Here is a 23050-nt window from a genome sequence, read left to right as displayed (position 1 = left end):
CTTCTCCCTCTGAACCCCCCATCCTCCGCCCCGGCGAAGGGTCGATTTTTATATACGGGGGTTGTTTTCATGGAAAACGAGATTTGAGAGGTAAACAAACGTAGCCCAGGCAGTGGAGTAAGGTTTTTTTCCAGATACTTCGGCGTCCCCTGCGATTCATCGGGTTGTTGTAACTCCGAATGTGAAAAATCCTGGAAATGGTTCCCCTTTTACTGGAGGCTTTTGGAATCGAGAGAATCGGGAATATATATTAAGCGAAGGAAAGAATGTACTTATACTGAAAATGCCATTTTTTTCCGGTGGTTCATGTGTAGGAAGTATTTCACTTCGGAGATTATCAGTGAAGTCATAAAGACAACATGGTGGAGACTTCATTACAAGGTGTACTTTTTTCGTCAATACACGTTGTGTGGTTCCTAGTTTCTGGTTTTTGAGGAAAGAGGATGGGCGAATTAAAAGGATAATTGTTTAGGTTTGAGAAAGTGAAAAGGATGGCAGAGTAAGAAATGTCCATAGGGAAGAGGGGAAGTTATTGGGAAAATTCAAAGGAGAAATAAGTGCATGTGGGAGGTGTTGAGAAAGAGTGAGAGGCCGTGATGGGGGGTTGAATGATGGAAGCTGAGGAAGAGAACAGGGATGTAGATGTCACGTGGGGCGGTATGTAGGAAGTGTTAGGAGTCGAGGGAGGAAATAGTTGATGTGAAGTGTTTATGTTATGAGGAAGTGCTTCAGAAGCGCATGTCGTTGTGCGATAGTGTTCCGAGACCATCCGAAAGCACTTGATATTCTATCGACTTATTGAAATGTAATGAAATAATTGACTTTGTAATTCCACACACTTTTGTGTGGAATTTTGTGGTGGAAAGTGTGTGGAATTACAAAGTCAATTATTTTATTACATTTCAATATGTTATGCAAATTCCATAAAGTTACGCCTGAGGCAACAAATTCTATCGGCTTGTTTCAAGGATAACGTATTCTGGGAGAGCCAATGCCCAATCGGCAGCGGCGACTACACCCGCTGTTCGACGCGTTATCTGAAATAAATGAAAGCAGCCGTTCTTTCTCCATCCCATGGTAACAGCCTATGAAGTAATTATTTTTTCCAAAATCTGGTACTAGTTTCGAAGGAGAAATGCAGGAAAGGCGTATTGAAAGTCGATTCCTGACAGTTTTTATTTATATTTTCATTATTACCATAATCACCACTATCGTAATAGTGATGTGTTTAGTTTCAAAATTAAATTGTTTTTTTAGTTAGTAGCAGATCTTATCCCCTTATTAAAACTTATTCTTTGGCCACAATTAACAGAAATCATAAATTTACCAAATTGTGGTTTATCCATACCCTTTGTTGAAGATATCTCTTTCGTGAAGAATACACGTGGAAATATTCACCTTAACTTATTATTATGACTTTAAAACATAAGTTGAATCGGTTGTTGGGCGAAAAACTTAGCTTGTAGCTGTATAAGCTTCGATTATAAGCGATGAGGAGGTGCTAACGGTAGTATTTCACTAATTATAAAGCATGCTCGGGGGCGATTTCCGCTCGGATCAAAAATATTATTTTTAACCTGAAGAAGTCACGTACAACAATACGTCCGGAACTAGCAGTTCTGTTGTGATACAAGATAAGAGTTCTTCCAGAAGGGCGCCATCCAGCGGCGACAGCGTAAGAAGAGAGGCCGAAGGAATGAGCTATGCCACTCGCCCCCTCAAGGCAAAGGGTTGGGGATGAATGGGATGATTCATCACGTGCAGGTGATAGGGTGAGAAAGAGAGGGACTCTTTGTTCGTTAACATAAGAGACCTTCGTCGGGTGGGGGCCTAAGTAAATACATAATATGATCGTCGGCAGCCTTGCTTGAATTATCCATTCAAGGAGAGCCTAGCGCGCGCTGGAATAGCTGGCGAGTCGCGCAATCAATTCACTTATATTGAATAATCCTCCTTCCGCACAAAAGCGGCCCAAGAGTTCTTCTGTCGCCTGTCGCCGTGGTCGCTTGAACTTGGGGAAATTTCATGGAAACCAAATCGATAGCCCCGGGGAGAATGCAGTCGACAGTGTGAGACACTCGCAAGGACGGGAAGTGGGAATGTGGTTTTTGATTGGCGCTGCAGCCTTTGGGCGGGATTAACTTTCGCGGGTTTTTATTTCTGCCGATGGGAAGCATTTGACCGCATTGGGGGCATTGTTTCTTAGTTGACGGAAAGGGATGACTCCCCTCCTTTCCCCCCTCACCTCCCTTGACACTATTTGGTGTGTTACTCGTTTGTTTTTACGTTTCCCCATCATAGATTTCGTTAACCAATAATTTCCAGCGCTATGACTGGACAATTTGCCTTTCCGCGCGAAAGCTGAGTGATTAGTGAGGTATTCTGAAGAAGGGGGCTTCCTTCGCCGAGAATATTTCGAAAGTGTTGAGGTTTAACGATTAACTCGCAGCACTTCGAAAACGCATTAATAACCTAGCTTGTTTTTGTCCCTTGGAAAAAAGTCATGCGTTTGAAAGAACTTTCCCAGCACTCGTGTGGACGAGAGTTGAGAAAGAAAGTAAACCTTTGGAGATGTCGATAGGGAAGAGACTCGAAAGGACTCAAGGGAAACCAATGTAATTTGGTAATCAAATTTGCGTGATTTTCCGCAAATTTTGCCGTTTCGAAGGTGTCACCCCTCCCGTTTTCCATTAAGCGACTTTCCGGGGTCCAAAAAAAAAATGTTTGCAAGTATTCCAATCATCCGCGAATTGTTTCATTTTTTTATCAGCAGAAAATGTGCGGTGGGCTAGGAGCACTCTACTCTTTATTCTCGTAATTCAAGCGATGTATAAATGGAGCCACCGCTCGCTGATCGAGCGGTTTCGATCGAGTTTCCTGCGATATTCCATTTCCACCGTCAGAGCTATTGCGTCGAAAGTATCACTTGGGTGGTGCAGGTCGTGTGCTTTCGACCTCGCGTCCGTATCGATGTCACGAAATCGATACGATGCGTACCGCCGTGAGCATCCATGTGGTTCAAATGAGGACGAAGAGGAGGGTGAAGGTTGACAGGCCGTAAAAATATCACGAAAAGTATCACGGTCCGGATGTAAATGCGCGGAAAATGCGTTGTTGCTTTTTAAAATGGGTTTCCTTCCATTAACAATCACATAGTCGACACGTACAAGCTATTGTGATATTCAATTTACATCATGCCACAATGCTCGGATTCGAACATTTGTCCATTCCCCCCACCTCAACCCGCTTTAAAAAAGGGATCATCTCAATGGGTTTCACTAGTGGCTCTCCGAGGCCAGATATCTGCCCCCCCCCCCCCAAATCCACAATTTTTTTTAATGGATGTTGGCGTGTTTCTATGCTGCACCCTTCCCCCCCCCTTCCCCCCACTTTCCACCTTGTGTTTGGTGTTCACATGTGACAACTCCCCGTACGTTTTTGTTGCCCACCCCGCGATTATTTCCGCGGCGCGACCCCCTGGACTGCCTGATTGCCGGAAAACGAGTGTGAGGATCGAGGGCGATAAACGATGAACGGGCCGGACTCTTGCATTGCGGTAATGCTCGGGAGGAGGCAATGCGGCGAAAGAAGAGAACGAAACGGTGGGGGAAAAAAACAACTCGATGTGCGGAGGCGGTGGTTTTAATAGATCTCTCCCTTGACGTAATCGGAAACATGCGAGAAACTTGTAACGCCGCTCCGTCTCCCCCTCTCTCTTTTTTTTGTTTATTTAGGTATTTCCTTTTTTTTGTTCTTCAAATTCAACCTTCCGATTGCTCGCCAAGGATGCTCGACTGCGATTGGGAAAGAAACCGGTGTGTGTGTGCGCACCGTTCTCACGAGCGTTTGGTTCGCAATGGATTTCTTCGCATTTGGCGGCATGCGGGCGATTTTCTCACGTTTCGTCGTTTGCAAAATCCTCCGCTCCCGGGAAGCGTTGACAATTTTAGTGTCATGATTCGAGTTGTATTTTTTTTCATGACTCACCCGTTCCCTATAGGCGGAAGCCGCTCGCCGGTAAGGACTTCATTAACGCGAAAATCCCCCGGATGAAAAGTGATCCATTTTACTCCGTTCAAAAAGAATGTTTGGATCATGAATTTCTCAAGGTTTATTCTACTCGTATTAGCGTTAATTACATATTTCGATCCTATTTGTCGTGACATTCACGTCGACTTGTGCAGAGCATAACGTTCATACGACAAGTGCAGTGTATAAGAGAAATTGGGGCCTTAATGCTACAAGTCACGTGCAAGTATTGCACAAACGGTCGCATTAAAAGCAATGTCAATAATTTAAATATCTTATCTTATAAATTGTTTACAAGTTCAGTGTTGACACTTTTATTGTAGTATTAGTTATTTGGGAAGGCGACCGACGGCTAAGTCGGTCGCAATGTCGGCTATCACCTGAAATTACAGGGGGGTCGTAAATTGAATTCTGCTATATGAGGTACGATCCTGCCCAGTTCGTACAGACGAGTTTGTTTCCATTTACTACGTTCCCCTCAACATGAGTTACTGTTAGCCTTAGTGCAAAGTCAGTTTGCGAGTTTTCTTAAACAGTATTGGATGCAACGTATGACCAGCACCCTAGGTCATGTTGTTACAAATGATAAATATTAGGTTGCGACGGATTTGCTAACGTTGTAAGGTTCTCATTTGTGCAAACAACAAGAGCTTGTAAATTAACGTGTTAGCCGCGGAAAGGCAGGTCCCAGAGGTCGGTCACACGTCCCCAAGTGTTACAACAAACGCCCACGTCACCGTCTCATCTAATCTTTATCGGGAGAGAGAGAGAAAGAGAAACAGGTCCGAGAGGAAGAGCGGTCGCTTTTATTTGTTCGGCGTCCCATGGTGCACGCGCGTGCACGCCTATTGCGTCCACGCCGGGGCGCTCACGCACTGTTTTGTTGTAGGCTCAGGGGGCCGTGGGGATGGATAATGGCGGCCGTGTGCCCGCGGAGGGCTCGTTTCGTCCTTGCTTATATTCTCTCTCTTCTCTCCCTCCCTCTCTCTCTCTCTCTCTCTCTCTCTGCCCGCTGCTGCTGCTGCCGTCCGGGAAGCCTCTACCCGAGGGGCGCCTCTTTAAGTATGCGGCGTAGCCTTCCTCCCTCCACCCACTTAGCCTCCTCGCCCAGGGTCTCGGCCAAAGAATTTTCTACCACCCGCTCTCTCTCCCTTTCCCTCTGCAACTCCTCCCTACCTCACTCACCCTCCCTCTCGGCTCCCAATCCTCCTCCTCCTCCTCTCAAGCTCGTTTTTTTTCGTTCACCTCTGTCCCTCTCTTTCTCCCTCTCTTTCTCCCTCCCTCCCTCCCCGCTCCCCGTGCCATGTCTCATCTCACGCGACTTCGCGTGTTCCCCGGAGACGGGAGGAGGTTTCAAATTTTGTTTGGTTTGTTATTATTGTTGTGCGCCGGCCATGTTGTCGGGGCAGGTCGCCACCGGTCTGTGTTGTCTTCTTCCACATTGGCTTTGTGAACTCCGAGAATGTCGCGGGACTTTTATTCAGCAACGTAGAAGAGCGGCGGTTTATATATAGAGTTCGTCTTCTCTTTGGATTGATTCCGAGAGTATTTAATTTATTATGTATTTTTTCTCCTCCCCATCTTGATGATTGAAGGCTCTTCTGACGTAATGGTTCCTACCATTGAATTAGAGGAGGAAGTTTTTCCCTCCCCGATTATCGCGCTTCGAAATGTTTCCTTAGGCCATTTTGGGAAAGGGACGCGCGTTTTAGTTGCGCTTTCGAAATGTCCTCGCGTATACGTGCTCGGGGTGATTGTTTCGTCGAAGCGGTGGTTTTAACGTCAACGAACGTGAAACCTAAGGTTTCAAGTGCAATGTTAAAACGAAAGGGTGGGCGCGAATTATTTCACGGCTCTACATTTAACTCCGGTTTTTTTGTGACACTGGCGGTCGTGTTCCGGAAATTGAGAATAATCTCTCAGCGGTTACTTTGGGCGAGTCAAAAAAAAAGTCGACTCCATTGGAGTTAAGTTTTTGACGTAGTGTTCATAAACGAATCCTTTTCATCGAATGTATTGGTAACCGTATTTGTTAAAAAAAAACCCTGAAGTGTTTATGGGAGCGTTTAGTAATTATGATGCGTGTAGGAGCTATCATCATGACCTTTTCCGTGAAACTCAGTTACAGTTGTTTTTATCGTTTTACTCGCGTAAGCGTTGTCTACTGCAGGTTGTATGGTGTTCGTGTATTTTTATTTGTGTTTCATGGATTAGGAGCCCTCTCTATGTTTCCACTCCCATGATAATCGGAGTGAGGTAGCATAACTTGCGGCTTCAATTCGTTCTCTTAAAATCCTTTGTACCTCGCATTGACAATGGCCTCATGTAATCTGGTGCGCTATGCTATCGACCGTTGCCAAGAGACCAGTTGACTTTCGATTGGTAGCGTAGTGGAAGGGTACCGTTCGCAGGCGACCAGTTCCCGCTGGATCGTTAACTCGGCTTTATGGTAGACCAACTGGCCGGCAGGCGGAAAAACACGAGTTCAATGCTTGGTGGTCGCCTTTATCAGGAGTGAATGCTCTTTGGTAACTCAGTGGATTATATTATAGCTGTCCGCAGGCTAGTGATATTTACAACAATGTTTAGGTGTCGTGTGGATAATCGCACGCTTAAACGGATCGTTATTGCCGAGTGTAGCGCGACGTCATCTCCAATATTTACTGTTGCGTTGGGATGGGGACTATTCCATTCGCCACATTGCGGTATATTCTCGTTCAGTTCGCTTTTGCGAGGAATATTATTTTCGCACACGATTCGCGAAATTCTCGTTACAATCCTTATTTGTTTTAGCACCACGGAAACAACTGCGTAATCATTCCTTAAACGATTTGTCACAATTTTAATTGTGCTTCTATTTACCCATAGGTTCGTAGACGGAGCTAGCCAAGATCTAAATTCTTCGGGTGATGTTCGCTGCCGTTTTTCTTATTCTTTATTTATTCAGCATTTGAAAAATCCACGAATGTGCTCCCTTTGCCGAACCTTCGACACCGAGTAATCCATAGTATAGGTTGTTGATATTCGTATCATTCCGTTTGTACTTGTATACTTAGTTCCAGTAGTATCTTCGACCTGAGTCGTAGATCTTCGATCATTGTACTGTGATTTAATCATGCTTATCGGTTTTCCAGGAAAAGGAATCTGAAAGTTTGCATTCACCTAAACTCGGCAACAACGGTATGATGTTAAAGGTTGAGAAAAATCAATATATACTAATTATTGAACCCAATGTAGTAAAAACTGGATAACGATTAAAAAATACATTTGCTGTCAAAAATTTGCTTCATTATGGCTGGGTTTTACGGTTAAATAGTCCATAATATGCATAGGTTCACTGATTAACAACGGACTACATAAATCGATGCGCGAACAGCAGACTTATTAGAAGTTGTCTACGGAGGTTGGCTAAACTAAAACTGTATTAACATGTGTGTGTATATGTATTAGTGTATGTATATATATATATATATATATATATATATATATATATATATATATATATATATATATATATATATATATATATATATATATATATATATAGAATTAGGCAAAATACAGAATTAGGCAAAATGAAGTACAAAGAATTGAACAATAAATTGAGGCGGGCAACAAATAAGGCAAAAGACGCATGGTGGAAGACGCAGTGCGAGGATATGGAAAGTCTCCAGAGGAAGGGTGAAATCGGTGCGCTGTACAGCAAAGTTAAATCGTTATCGGGAAATAAGAAAGCTCTGCTAACAGTTAGAGATAAGGCGGGTAAGGTAATAGTTGACGCAAGAAAGATCCAAGAGAGATGGAAGGAGTATATAGAAGAACTGTATAGTAAGGAGCTTAGACCAACAAAGTTAGACATTGAAAAAGAAAATGACGTAGAGGAAGACAGCTTAGGTCCAGGCATACTAGACAATGAGATAGAAAGGGCATTAAGGGATATGAAACTAAATAAGGCCGTGGGGGTAGATAACATTCCCGTGGAACTTTTAAAATGCTTAGGAAAATGTGGGAGGAAGAGGCTATATGGGCTGATCCGTAGCATTTATGAGGAGGGAATCTGGCCGGAAGACTTTGTGAGAGCAGTTTTAGTTCCGATTCCGAAAAAGGTAAAGGCCACGGCATGTGAGGACTATAGGACAATTAGTTTGATATCCCACGCAGCTAAAGTTGTTCTCAGGACCATAAACAAAAGGATAGAGAATAGGGCCAATGATTACTTAGGGGATGACCAGTTTGGGTTTAGGAAGGGGAGAGGTACGCGTGATGCCATTGCAGTAATGAGATTATTAATCGAGAGGAATATAGAACACAACCAGGATGTATTTGCCTGCTTCGTAGATTTCGAAAAAGCGTTTGATAGAGTGAATTGGGAAAAAATAATGAGTATATTGCAGAAAATAGGAATAGATTGGAGGGAAAGGAGGCTAATCCGCAACCTGTACATGTCTCAGACTGCTCAGGTGCGGGTGGGAAACGGGGAGTCAGGATGGGCAGTGTTAGGAAGGGGTGTAAGGCAGGGTTGCCCATTATCACCGTTGCTGTTCAACCTGTATGCAGAGGAAATGATCAAAGAGGCATGGGAAGAACTAGAGGTAGGAATGAAAGTGGGCGGGGAATTCGTAAAATCAGTTAGGTTTGCTGATGACCAAGCTTTAGTTTGTCAGTCAGCCAAGGGGCTGCAAGCATTGCTGAGTGAATTGGAAATTCAGTGCGACAGGTATGGGATGAGAATCAACATTAATAAAACAAAGGTTATGCGATTTTCTAGAAAGAAAAAGGGCAAGCTTAACATTAAAATAGGAGGGCAAAAACTAGAGCAGGTAGAACAGTTTACGTATCTCGGTAGTGTTTTGGACCAACACGGTCAAAGTAGTAGGGACGTAAGGAGAAGAATTGCGCTAGGCAAAGAGGCTTTCACGAGGAGGAGGGAGTTGATGACGGGGACTTTGAGTAAGGATGTTAAGAAAAGACTCGTAAAAACTTTGATATGGAGCGTAGCTATGTACGGCGCGGAAACGTGGTCATTGAAGCAGGAGGATAGACGTAGACTGGAGGCTTTTGAAATGTGGGTGTGGAGAAGAATGGAGAAGGTGAAATGGACAGAGAAGAAAACAAATGAGGAAGTACTTGGTATGGTGGGCGAAGTGAGGGGTTTGTTGGGAGCAATCCTATGGAGGCAGGAAAAGTGGATGAAGGGGGTGTTGACCGGCAGTGGGATGTTGAAGACTGTGATAGAGGGTAGAATGTTGGGCAAAAGAGGAAAGGGAAGGAACAGGATAGGGATGTTGGACGGGATGAAGGGCGGAAGAAAGTACTCAGAGATGAAGAGGGACCTGGTGTAGAGTAGAATTTAGGGTTGTGTTTTGTTAGTAGTCACAAAATATTTGTTTGGTAGTTGTGTCCATCGAAAAACCTACCTTAACCGGTAGATTACCTTATAATAATATATATATATATGTATATATATATATGTATATGTGTGTGTGTATATATTTATATTTGTATATATATATTTATATATATGTATACGTGTATGTATACACACACACCGCATATCTCACAGAAAAGAAATACATAGCAAAGGAACGCACCATAGAAAAAAAAACGGTTCGCGTTTAATATTTCTGTGGCCTCGGTTACCTTCATCTGAAATTATTCGTTTGTCGATGATTAGGTGGCTGTGACTACTGAAATATTAAAGGTAGGTTGTGTTTTTTTTCCTTTGAGTGTGTTCCTTCATTGTGTGTTTCTGTATGATTGCCCCGTTAATTCGTGCGTTCGGTATCCAGCCCTAACTTTTAATCCTGCATCCTGCCAATGTTGCCAGTAGCGGGAATTAGGTCTCTTGTGTATGCTCTAGATTAGTTTCCCTCTGTATGCATGAATTATTTTAGGGTTCCACGCGTATTTAATATGAGTCGTCCGCATTAAATTGATCACAATTTGCAGTATTCGGCGCAATGATCATAGATTCACTGTGTTACTAGAGGTTAATGGCAATCCTGCGAATTGAATAGTTTGTGATTGACTTGACTGCTCCGTAATCATCCTCATTACGTATATGTTTGTATTTTCTCGATTTCATTTTCAATAACGCATGAGTATTTTTCAAGTTAGGCATGCTACATATGTATTTTGGCCCTTAGAATAATTCATTTATGATGTGAACTACACGCAGTAGAAGTGTAGTTGATAACGTTAATTAGTCAGTGTGAGTAAATTATTAATTTGTCGTATTTAATTTCGTACTGTGGCTAAAAAAACACTGAGAGATGCATTAACAAAATTAACATTTGTTCGCGAATGGAATGTTAATGAAAGTTTTTATTAACAATGCTCTTTTATCAACAAAAGCTTTTTCAAAATTTTCAACAATGTCATCTCGTGATTTATTCGATCCCGGTGTTTTCGCAGTACTTCTAATTAAATGGATGTGTCGCGTGCGGGAGTGAGTGCTCTCCACTCTTCCTTTAAAAATCGATCGCATTGCAACTCCACCACGCGACAAATCACCTAAGCTCGCGAGATCTCGTACATTACGGCGTCGGGAGGATGGGTTGGGGGCGGAGGGGGGGGGGCGTAGGGACGTGTTATTTTGCACGGAGCGGCGCGCGCGCCAAAGCGACAGAAATGGGGACGAGGATAAGTGAACTGCTTCTTACATCCTTCCTAATTCACATCCTCATTCACGATACTTGCGTTAACGCGATACAATACTTATGTTCTCGAAATATGGCGGTGTGTATGGTACGGCAGAATTGGTTGGGTGCTGCGCCTTATCTTGGCAGGCTATTCGGGGAACTCTGTGGCATTTTCTCCCGCGCGGATGGCAGGCTTGCGGATTTGAGCCGTACGAGAGTATTGTGGTCCACATAACACGGCCGTGGTGGTTGTGAGAGTGGAGGAAAGAATAGTGCTTGCTACGTATTTTTTTTTCGTTCCGGGACGTCAGAATTAGAAAAAATGAAATTTCAACTTCCCGTCGCAATCATCCGGCGAAAACTATTTTTATCCCATTATTGTTTTTTTTAATTTCGTCTAAAGGAATGTGAGTACCGAAGTGTAGGACGTATAAGGCAAAGCGATAAGTAGTATATCAATCCCTCATGGTACATAAATGGAACTTAATTTGAAAGCTTAGACAAAGAAAATTGATTTTATTACGTATGGGCGCGTCGTAGTGGTAGTGAAAGCCATAGTCAACATGCGCGTATTTCAGCATTTGAGTAAATTATCCCCCTTAGGAATGGTATTTATAATTTAATATATTCACATGCCCATTGTATTTTTAATCTATTGCCTGTTAAATCTATTGCTTATTAAATCAATTGCATTTAATTAATTCCTAAATAATTGTTTGCGCAGTGAAGTCTTAAGGGATTTAGACAACCACTAGAAACATGTGCAGATATTAAGGCTGTTGAAAGGTTTAAAAACGTGTCCTTATTTTGCTTGCCATTGTCTTAGTACTAACAACACGAGTTGTGTCATTAAATTCTGCATGCCACTCATTGATTACTATATAAATAAGCTGGACCGGCGGAATTATTATTCATTCATAAATTTCCTCATTTCCCTCTAAATCCTGAGTTTGCACGCGGTGTGCAGCGGGTCAGAATCGAGCAAATGAGGAACGTTTGTCGGGTCACTTTACCCGGGGAGTTTGTCCGGCGGCGTCGGTGCGCTGAGCCACAATCGCAGGAAAAGTATATCTATAAGCGTTTGTTATTAACTGAATCGAATTTTCAAAGACTCTTGCGGGGTTTTATTTTTTATTTATTATGTGCCTTGACTTCCTTAGTCGTTAATCATTTGCTACGGCATTATTTAAAAAAAATCACGATTTTGGCGGGATTTTGGCCATCCGTGTCGAAACTTTGTGGTATGGGGGACCCTACCCAATGTGCCTATTGTGTTCAGCAGCTCATGAAACCCGATGTTTTCTGTCAATATTGACCCCTTGAATACCGGAAACAAACGCCATCAAATCCTTTGTTGGTTAGGAAGGAGAAAGAGAGAGAGAGGTCATTGCTCTTAAGAAAAGGAAGAGTGTGAAACGAGGTTCTAACACGGCCCACTTAATTTCTTGAAGTGATATCTTGCCGTAAAGTCTTTCTCAAGCCTAAGCCTGTGCTGGATGGAAGCCTGTGGTGGATTCCAGTACGAATTAGTTTTTTTCATTATTTTAATCTTCCCGCAAAAGCTCATTAAGAAATAGAGTAGACCTTTCGGTTCTCTCTATCTCTCTCCTCGCGGATGCGGAGTCTGAAAATAATTTTTCGATTCTGACTTGGAAATTTAATGAGTGGGACTCACAGCGATTCACAGCCCCATGGACTCATTCAAGGGTAAAAGAGTGAATTGCCCTCGTCCCACCGTAGAAATTCTGAGCGCTCAAAAGTACGTGTATTTCATTTTAAATATACGTAGTCCTTGATGTGCAGCGTGTTAAGCTTTTTGTTCCTGGCAAACGTGATCAATCGCGTACAACTACTTCCATTCGCGCTAGTATATAATCATTGCGTAGAGTAATAAATGCTATTGGAAAAGTCTATGAAGAAAGGTATGCCCCCCCTATTAGGATGAAAGAGAGCGACAATGGCTTTAAAGCAGGTCTTAGGATATCGCAATGAACCTCTATGTAAACTCATCCTTCCTGTTTTTCGTCCGCCAGTTCAGAAACGCTTGGTGCTAAAAAAATACCACCAATGTAATTAATTACCATATTAACTTTTTGTAGTGAAAATGTGAATTGAACTCGTGTCGCACTGAGAAATGTCGGATGTATTTTGTTCAGTCATTAACAGCACAAGTTAAGTCCCAAATATTTCCACTTCGACCTGGTCGATTATTAATTTCATATGATACGATCTTTGATATTCACGTTAAGATAACCGGAAGAAACTTCGATGCTACAACAACATACATTGTTGGGTGCACGCTATTAGAGATTTAAATTGAGTAGAGCATTGAAAAAAGAATCGTATCGATCGTCACTTCGTGAAAAGGTTTCGTCATGAGTCTGAGCAGGGACTTGGTGAATCGGCAGAGGAAGAAAATTGTTTAAACGACCCGAGAGTCGATTAGGGTAATTTTATAACCGAAATCCCGTTTATTTTTTCACATACATTTCTCTGTGGAATCGGGTGATCCTTTCATCTTTACCGTTGCTGTTTTAATTGAAGTGTTCCCGAAAAGACGAGTATGATTGGCGGGAAATTTATTGGTGTCAAAAAAGAATCCGAGGGGATCGTGACCGGATAGACTACGACGTGTGTCCACCCATTCCCACCAAACAATTCCGAAGTCGCCGCCGCGTCCATCGCGTACCCGTGATTCAATTTTTTTTACCTTCCCCCTCACCCCATAACCTCCCCCCGTGGTTTCCGTAGTTTGCTTCCCTTTTGGCCGAATCTTTTGACGAGGTTTGTTCCGAGTACCAACACTGCACCGTCGCGCCTCGTTAGTCCCTCCCCCTCTCCTCCCTCAGATGGCGTTAGGACATTTAGAACATGCGGGGCATAGGGAAGAGGAGGGGGAGGGCAGAGTGAGGGGGGTGGTTTCAGGGGTTTATAAGAGAACCCCGTTGTTTATCGTACGCCGCGGAAGCGATTCCCGCGTGGGCTTGTTTGTTTTTTTTATGCCCCACCCCCTCCCCGTCCTCTGAGCGGGTGCCGTGGCCAGCCTTCAAAGGGGGTTGAAGGGGAGGAGGGGGTAGGATTGGATAAGCGGTAGCCTATTTGCATTTCACTCCACGCGAAGGTCCTTTTGATCCCCGTTTCCGCGACTCGGTGCAATGGTTCCCGGGAGGAGGAGGGAGGGTGTAAAAAAAGGGGGCCGCACTGCTTCGTCCAGTCCTCTCTCGACTCTCTGTCCCCTTTTGTAGTCCAGTGATTCGGGGGTAGTGTTTTGTGCATTGCATTGTGCACCGGTGCTTTCCGTAGCTAACCAGCCTATTATTAGAGCCGTTGTAAAAGTGCGGCCAGGCTTTCTCTCTCATATCTCTCTCTCACTCGCGTGCCCGAAAGTGTGGCAGAACTGCGGGAAGTGGCGTCAAATCGGCCGGCCGGGTCGAGGACTGCGAAGTGCGTTCCAAACCCGTTCCTCCCGTGCTTGAGTCCGCGGGGACATCCTTCTTTTTTTAATCCACGCATATTTAAACTTAAACCGGAGGCATGCTCCCGTACGGGATTTGACGGGACTCCGTATTGCTCGTTCGTATGTGCAAAGCCTAGGTAAACGCTGTGTCGACGCGACCGTCGGGAAAACTTTTACAAGGTCAGCGGACCCAAAACGTACCGTTAACCTGTAGCGTGGGAAATGTAATCGTGCCATACCGGAAGCTAATAATGCCCGTTTGATCCAGTGGCACATCCTTTGTACGCTACGACTTCCATTGGTTGTCGCGTTTCGACCAACCGCGTGATAATATTTAGGAGTAATCTTTATAATTGCCCCTGAAATGGAGGGGGTGTGTTTGTGAAACGTGCATTCTGAAACTCTTTGTTTGTTGTTTTAAGGTTCCTATTCACCTGTCTGTCCCGAGTTACGTTGACTCAATACCCTGGCCGAGGAGTGTTTTTGTAAATGACCCTACAGACATCTTTTGGAAAGAATAATTCGGCTCGTGGAGAATAATGGTTATTATTATTTTGGTTATTGGTCATTTGGGAAATTGCGCTGGAAATTTATATTCACACATCAGGGTCGGAGAGCATACTTCCTTTCCCGGTGCCATCCATAGTTTTCCAGTAAGATATGGTACCCGGCAAGTGAAGCTGATAGTGCCCAAGAGGTGTCGCCTGGAATCGTACCCGGGCCCCACGGTCAGCAGCCCGGCGGTGTATCCACTGGGCTGACAGGCCTTGAAAAATAAATTAGCTGATGAATTTCGATTTTGGTTTTTGTGGTACAACTGATCAAACCGTAAAGCAAAATTCTTTACGGTTTGCGCAGATTCAAAACCGTAAAGCATCGTTTCCGTAGCAAATAACGAAATTATTTAGGATATGTAGGCATAGCTGCGTAGGATTTCCAGCAAGCGAATTTCTGCGAATAATAGTGATCATTTTCGTTAAGTGGTACGATAGGTAACCAGTGCCTGCCTGAATTGACGTTCAGCTTTTAAGAGCAGCGCGACAGATCTCAGGTGTTCCTCTCTGTTCTTAGTTCCATTCTGCTGTTTTGTGGAAAACATATTCCTGCTGTTAGAGACTTCACGTTTGAAGGAGCCGGTAAGCATTAAGGCTCTTCCGATGCATAAGTCATATCGTGCCGTTGGTGTGACATTGGGAGTAGACGTTCCGGGGTGAGCATTATTAGGTTGGAGAGCGTGTTCCCAGTTATTACGCTGTTGTAAACTGTTGCGCCCAAGTTTATGGTGCATTTGAGTATCCCCTCGAATGGTTGGCGTGGACGAGGCGCCGGAGACGATTGCCACATGCCCTCTTTGTCTTTTCTTCGCCTTAAATTCAGATTAGCTCCATTTACGGCCGCCGGGTGTGTCGCAACGAATTCCCTCCCGAGTTCAGCGCGAGGAATCTCCTTCGGGGACGACCAAAGGGGAGTCAGGCGGCCATCGGAGCTGTTTATCCTGCACTCGACGCCATAACGATGAGGCTTTGCACGGAGCGCGGGGGATGCGCCATTTTGCCAACAAATTTGCGCCATTTTTGATGCGTCGTTTCGGCTCGTCGCGAAATTAACATGGGGCGCTTCAATGTTCCTTCCTGCGGCACTCGCTAATGTGCGCCCTACGTCGGTGAGGAGGGTGGCGTGTTTCATGATACATCTCCTTCGTCACCTTGGCCCCCCTTTTTTATATATCATTACTATTAGTTTTTGTCGTCCATCCCTTTCTGCCAGAAGTCTTTCACCCGTCGGAGATCTCACCGCATACGTTCTATCCGCGATATCACCGCGGGGCGTTTCCGGCGCAGAAATGTCTCCACCCTCTTCCCTCCTCGTTGCGTTTTTGTTTTTTTCCACTTCCTATTTTAATGTCGTGTGTTTCACCGATGACCGTTGGCGTTGTGGTGTTCCTTTCGCGCGCGCACGTGTGTGTGTGTGTGTGTGAAGGGTTTCTTTTTTGTTATTTAATGTTTTTTAACGTACGACTGACTGCCTCTCTCCGTTTTGGGTGGAAATGTATTCTTTTCCTCTGTCTCTCTCCCTCCGACCTCTGCTCTCTCCTCCCCACTTTGTAATTCCAACGCAGCACAGCTCTTCACGGGCGATGCACTCACTCCACCGAAACCCCGGGTTCCAAACCTCCCCCCTATTTGCCGTTTCTCTCCACACAACCTCTCACACCCCGTTTCCATCATCCACCCCCGCCCTGCGATGCCGGTGGAACATGCCTTCGCCGCCCCCGCTCGATGGGGAGGGAGATCTTTTTCCTTTTTTCTCCCCACAATTATGGGCCCTGGGGCCCTGCACGATTTTTTCCCTTCTCCATCAACAACCCCCCCCCCCTCATTCCATTCCGTCGTTTCAAGTTCGCGCAGAATGGGTAGCGATGGGATCCATGTTGCATTCGGCGGTGTGCGTGCCCGGGCGGGGAGGGGAGAATTTCATTTGTTCGCCGTAACTCCGTAACCGTCCGTTTTCGGCGGCGGAGGGTTCGGGGGGGGGGATGACTGAGAGAAGGTTGGTGCACCGACGGAATGTCAATAAGAAGTCGGGGGGTGGGGGGTTCTTTTTTTCCCTACCCTGCGTGAAACTGTACACTTTTGTCTGTTGGATCGAGGCAACTTCCAGGAATCTGTTTCTTTACTCCTAGATCAAATGGGATCTGTTTTCCGTCTTTGTTTTAGTATAAGAATGAGCGTAGGGCAGGGCGAAACTCACAGTTCGTTGGCTGCAGTGGACCGATTACGGTAAAATTCCCGAGGGCCGCATTCATCAGACTCGGCCTGAGATTTCACCAACAAAAATCAGTGCTTGATCGACAGTGATTTCCTGATTTGACCATTGCTTCACCAGCGTGATTTGACAGTGATCAGTTAATTGGAAATTTGCTGTTTTTACCTGAGTGCCTGCTTTTATAACTGCCGTTACCTTACCGATTAGCTCGACTCTTCTAAAAATATGTTTATAGTCAACAATAAGTGAGAATAGGTGACGTTATTATTACTAATCAGCAATCTTAATAAAGTAATGATTTTTAATTTTGTTAAAGTGCTTATGAATCGGGAGGATTTCGTTGAATCCGGTCTTAAGCACACATCAATTTCAAATAGAATACGCGTTTCGGTCTTCTTTATTTCTTGTAAACGTAATATCAATTAATCTATTCGTGTTTACTGAAAGTATTGAAGAAATATATTTTAGTGTTGTTCATGACTCGACTATATGATTCCTAGGTAATATGAACACCTATGGCAACCCAAGAAAATTTCCCCAGGAGACTGAAAACATCACAAACGGAAGTGTAATATCGAGCCGCAAACAACGAGGCAGAGATATGATGCCTCGTTATTTTTTGCATGGGAAACTTTCTTGGCTCGTATGCTCTCCAAAATGGGAATTTCTAAGCGTCCTATCACAAGGAATCCTTCTCAAAATTCTCTCCATGTGCATATATAGACGCTTACCATTTTGTATTGTGCTGATGCCCAGTATTCACTTCCTTAAAAAATAATGCTTAAGCCATCTCAAGACAAAAAAATTCTCCGCAATCCCCAAGAAGCGCGATTGATTAATGGGCCACCTAATTTTCTGGGTGTTTTATTTACGGCTATGGTCGAACGATATGTGGCTCGACGGTGCAGTTTCTCTTTAGTTTTCCCGGGGGGAGCGGGGTCAATCGAAGCTGCCGAAGCACGACAGCTTCGATTGACCTCGCGCGTCATGAAAATCGGGAGAGCTTGATTGGATGGCCGGAATAGGTGTTGGTTGTCGCCTTTGTGCGCCTTTTATTGCTTTGCGTGTTGAGGAAACTTGGCCTCTGCTCTGGGTCGAGTCTAGTAGACGTGTATATTGCACAACCCCGACACAAAATGAGGGAGGGAGACTGTATATATCCCGGGAGTCAACAGAAGTTAAGCAGTCCTCCGCCGCTCACCATCTTTTATTCAATAGCAAAGCAGCCGTTTGGACTTCACGGTACGGTACCTGCGGGGTAGCGTGCGGAGCATGTGGAGGCCCGCCGAGGGGAAAAGAGACAACAAGAGTGGTCGCTATTGGTTTTGAATTTTTTTCTTTCGCTCGTTGGAACCAATCGAAGGGCGTCTCTGGTGCCTTATGGCTTCGCTAGACGTTCCCGGGGTCGGCATCCGCCTCTTGTCACCACTCCACAAAGCGGCCGCTAAGTGTTTAAGCAGCGAAATGAAAGGCAGGCCCCGGCTGATGCCGGTCACTTTGCCCCATGTAGTCGATTCCGGCGCGATCTCTTTATAACATGGATTAAAATCGTTTATGTCGTCATGAAAAATTCACACGAGATAAATCCGTGCATTATAAGTTTAGATGCTGGCGAAAGATTCCGACTCTACGTGTTATTTTACGCCTAAATTAATTCCATTCACTTTTATGTTCCAATCTTATCGAGATATCTGTACCTGGGAAGGAATTGGATTACTTGCTTCCGTGGATAATAAATGTAACCCTGCGAGTCATAAAAGAGTCGATCGCATTCAGTGAGATGCTTGAGTTCATGCCAGCAAAGATGGATTCGTTGTTGCGAAAGGTGGTTTAACCTTGATTGTGGCGAAACACTCGAGATTTGCCATGCATGTACGAATACATACCCGTTTCCATGGCAAATGATTTGATTTTTTTGCGGATCACTCGCTTAGTGTTCCCCACTTGTTTATTTATTCACTCGAGGAACTTGTTTTGCTGTGGAGCAATTAGTTGTAATTATGGTTTAATGTATGAAAATGTAGCGGCTATGACGAAATGGAAGGACTTCTTCATTGGCATTCATGTTCTCATGAAATGTGAACCTTGGTTTTAATTTTTTCTCTTTGTCATTTCTCTTATTGTTGCCCACTCAGTCAATGCGTGTCTCATATCAATGCACTGCATATTCATTGATTTATTGATGTTTTTTCCTTCTTTGAACCAATAATCTGAAAAAAATATTTTTCTCTCTCTTTGCAGAGCGGGTGGTGGCGCCAACTCCTCAATCATCGTAAGTACCCACAGGAAATGTTTCGTTTATTTTTATTGTGATGCTTCGGGAAGTAAATAGAAGCGGCGCACCCCGCCCTGAGCCCAGGGCATGTGCCATTGCTCCAGCATATTCCTCTTCAATTACGTCACTACCGTCATAGATGTCTCCATGTTTCAGTACAGATTTCCCTTGTCAACCGTGTTTTTGATAACCGTGTTATTTGCCAATGCGCGACCGGTTTGGTGATGCTAATCAACCGTCTATTTCACCAACGTGAACCTATTTCTTGGCCAAGAAAATGCCGAGAGAATTTCTTTATGGTAAATTGCATGACTGCTGGGACTTAATCTCACTAAAAGAGGCCTTCTTGTTTTTTTTTTTTTTTAAACCTCCGAAGCAGCGCAAAATGGTGATGGTGAGGCGGCGTCGAAATGAAAGATGATTTAAACAACTATTTAACAGGCCACTGGATGGGAATCGGAAGGAGGAATCAAATGTCACGTTAGCGGAGTGGATTTGAGTGGTGGGTTCGGGAGGGGAGCCCTTCCTATGGGGTCGCAAAAGAGTGGCCCAAGTTCTCTTGGTAGCCCTTCGTGACGCCAACTGTTGGAAGTATGCTGGGGTACTGGCCTCCGGGGGGCGGCGTTTTTGCATTAATTGCTCGAATATTATTATTATTATATTAATCTCGTTGCAATTAGGCAATTTTCCTGGTGGTAACCTCCTGCTGTAATTCTCCTGCTGGTCATTTTGGTCAAAGTCACGTTCACAGCAAATGTCATAATCCAACGCCCGGAATCTCTGCCCTCACAATGTGGAGTTATTGATTGCCGATGTTATTTCTCAATCAGGCGATGGACTTTTTCACCAGTTTCAATTCTTTTAACGCGTCCACCGGTGCTCGGCGAGGAACTTGACGTGAAATAGGACGCAATGTGGATTTATATCTCTCAGGCCCAATCTGGTCCCGCAAAGCATAAAGAGTTGACATCAATTTGAAACATTTATCAGTCAAGGGGAATGGTGGTTATGCCTCGTCGTCAGGGTAACATCTATCCAGGGTATAATCGGCCGTCTGGCCAATAACTGTAGCATCATGAATTGGAAAGTTTTCATTTTTTTAGAATTTTGGAAATGATTGGGTGCGTGTATTTAATGTATTTTGCAATTAACAGCCGATGACAGTAAATTATTTCCCGTCAGGCCCGACGAATCAGATCGAAATTGTTTCGAAGTAAAACTCTAGTCTGTGTGCACATAGAATATAACATTGTGGAAGTTAAAAAGGTGTTTTACATTGCAATTAATTATTCATAAAACGGCTCTCTGTACTTTACGCCTCCGCTTAATTATTAGTCACTGGAGTTGCTTATAGCAGTGTTGGGACGTACTTAGGGATCAAAATTCGGGACTCAGAACTTTCCCTCCGTGTCCTCTTTGTTGAAATTGGAATATCCGAACTTCATTCTCGTGTTTTTCAATCTCGTTGGACATCCCTCGAAAAAAATGTTATTTTATCCGGGTTTTTCCCCTATTAAAGAACGGTACCATGCGTCTTGAATTAGTTGGTCAAATTTTCGATGACAGGATCATTAAAAAGAAAACCGTCGTGAGAAATATTCGCTCTTCAGATGATAAGATGCGAGGATAAAAGGGTCCTCGCGTGACGATCCTGAAGAGAGATCTGTTCCGCTTTTACGAGACTCCTCGTGGTTGGATGAACGGTCATTATTATATTTTCGCGTTCGTGCCGTGTTAGGGAGCGAATCTCGAAAGGGACGCCGATCTTGGCACAGATGCTCGAAATTACAAGAAAGTGGTTGAAAAAGTCGCCCCGCGGACGACTGTTCCAATGAAACACGCATATTTTCGTCGAATAAGAGCATTCAATAACAGCTTTTTTAATTTTTGATAACATCGTGTTCGTGCGGCCAAGAGGTCGCCCCTCCGCTAATCGGATGTCTGTGGAATAGATTGAGGGGGAGGGGGGCTGCCGTGAGAGAACTGAGATAACTACATGAACTAATGCATTAACATGGGGGACATCATCTCCCGGGGCATGGGGTTATTTCGCTCCCCCCAACCGGGACATCGTTAAGCACTCTTCCCCAGAAGGGGAAGTGGGCTGTATATTTTCCGGATTATACCCTTTGTGTGTTTGGTTAATTCTGAAGCGCGTTCCTCCGCGGAAGTAGAGATATATCTGAGTCGATCCATTTTCCCAAGTTTCTTCATTTGCGCGGTGCGTGTGGTAAAGCTGTTTTTTTTTAATGCGAAAACGTAATTGAAGGTGCTTGAAAGGGTTGTTCATTTTCTCCCGGCTACTTTTCCAGGTCCCCCTTCGCCTTTTGCCGGTGTCAGGAATAAAAAACATGTTTGTTTTCACGATCGAATCTCGGCGTAAACGATGTTTTTTGCACCATTGCCGCGCCCCCCCTTTAATTTGGGGACGCGCGCGCAGTTGGCTGGGAAAAAATATGATTGCGCCCCCTCGCCGCGTTCCTTGCCCCCGATATGTTCCGCGGTGGAAGTGGATCGGTCGGGGATGTTCGTCGGCGCGTTTCACGGGCGTGCGCTTACGCGCGATGGCGAAGGGATCGGCAGGGGAGAGCGGAGAATGTCTCTTGAGCGGAATGCTTCGCCCTCGCCGCTCGTTCAATGGTTGCTCCTCTAAACCCTCACTGGATAGAGAGAGGGAGACACGCGCGCGCGAGGATCGTCAATCGATATCCGCTGAAAGATTTGGAACGCGAACCCTTTGGGGCGGCAGAGAGAGAGAGTTGGGAGAGCGGGGCGGGGCGCAGGCGTCCCCGGTCTTCTCTCACCCGTGCGTGCGCTTGGGGGCAGGGGGAGAGATTTTCATCGCGTCCGAGCCGGCCGGCACTGTTCCGGGGGAGGCGATATCCACGCGCGTTCCCGTCGCTGCCGGCCGGCCGGGCAGATGGACGGCCGGTCGCCTTTCAGACTCCCTCCTGGCGTCCATACGTGCGCTTTCCCCTCAGGGCGGAAGGAATGCAACCTCCGCCATCTCCTCGGTTGCTCTTTTCTTCGGTGAGGTGGTGGCGGGATGGAAGAAAAAATGAATGAAAAGTGTTTGGATGTGGTGGAGGGGAGAGGAAGGAATCAATGACAAGCACGCTACACATGTATGAAGACGTAAAGAAAAAGATGGTGCTGTACTCGAGGATGATGCGTTGTATTCTTCTTGACGTATTTTTATATTCAAGAGGGTGGGCATAGAGGCACTTGAGATTTGTGTGATTTGTGGAGAAGAATTGGGGAAAATAATTTTTAATGTAGTGGGTGGGTAAACGATAGTTAAACGCATGATGAGTGAAGAGAGAACGTCTGTAGGTGATGCACATCCGCAAGGAAGAGGGAATCGATGTGAATTCGTGAAGGAGCACGAAGAGAAGCTACGAATTGTACGGTTCTGAAAGCTGATCTTTTGATGCAAGAGGTTGAGGGCAGGGTATGGATCTTTTGAGATCTATCTGTGGCGAAGAGTGGATAAAATAAGTTGGCTAGTGAGTAAGACGAAGCACAAAGAGGAAGGGAGGAATTTCCTGGGATAAATTCGAATAAAGCAGGAACGGTAGCTTTGTGAGATATTGAGAGGTAGTGGGATATTAAACTGGGGAATATTACTTGAGCGGGGAGAATGGAGGAAGAGAAGTGGATTTTCTGACCCCAGAAAGGGTCGTAGAAAGAAAGTATTAGAAATCTAAAGGAAAAAATAAGGTAGGGCACAATAGTTCTGATGGAGGAAGTCCTCGATTTCTTAGAAACCAACAAGTCTAATTCTGATCGGTAGACTGCCTATGTTAATGGTGACGGAATGATGGTAGTTGACGAGCTCAAGGTTCTTCGTGAGTCGGCGATGTCGAAATATTCAGGGTCCCA

The 23050-nt window shown here is 44.8% G+C and overlaps 1 protein-coding gene across 1 annotated transcript in view; it reads left to right on the top strand.

Annotated features, from left to right (window-relative positions):
* LOC139698579 (AF4/FMR2 family member lilli-like) overlaps positions 1-23050 on the top strand; it is a 106635-nt gene that overhangs the window by 46542 nt on the left and 37043 nt on the right. The window contains exon 5 of the mRNA XM_071597422.1: positions 19135-19165. Coding sequence (XP_071453523.1) covers positions 19135-19165 — 31 coding nt within the window. The remainder of the gene's footprint in view (positions 1-19134; positions 19166-23050) is intronic.

Source organism: Hetaerina americana, unplaced genomic scaffold (assembly GCF_022747635.1).
Source record: "Hetaerina americana unplaced genomic scaffold, ioHetAmer1.1.p SCAF_89, whole genome shotgun sequence".
NCBI classification, from domain to species: domain Eukaryota; kingdom Metazoa; phylum Arthropoda; class Insecta; order Odonata; family Calopterygidae; genus Hetaerina; species Hetaerina americana.
The sequence above is the reverse complement of the archived record's forward strand: the minus strand, read 5'-3'. Positions and strand labels throughout refer to the sequence as shown.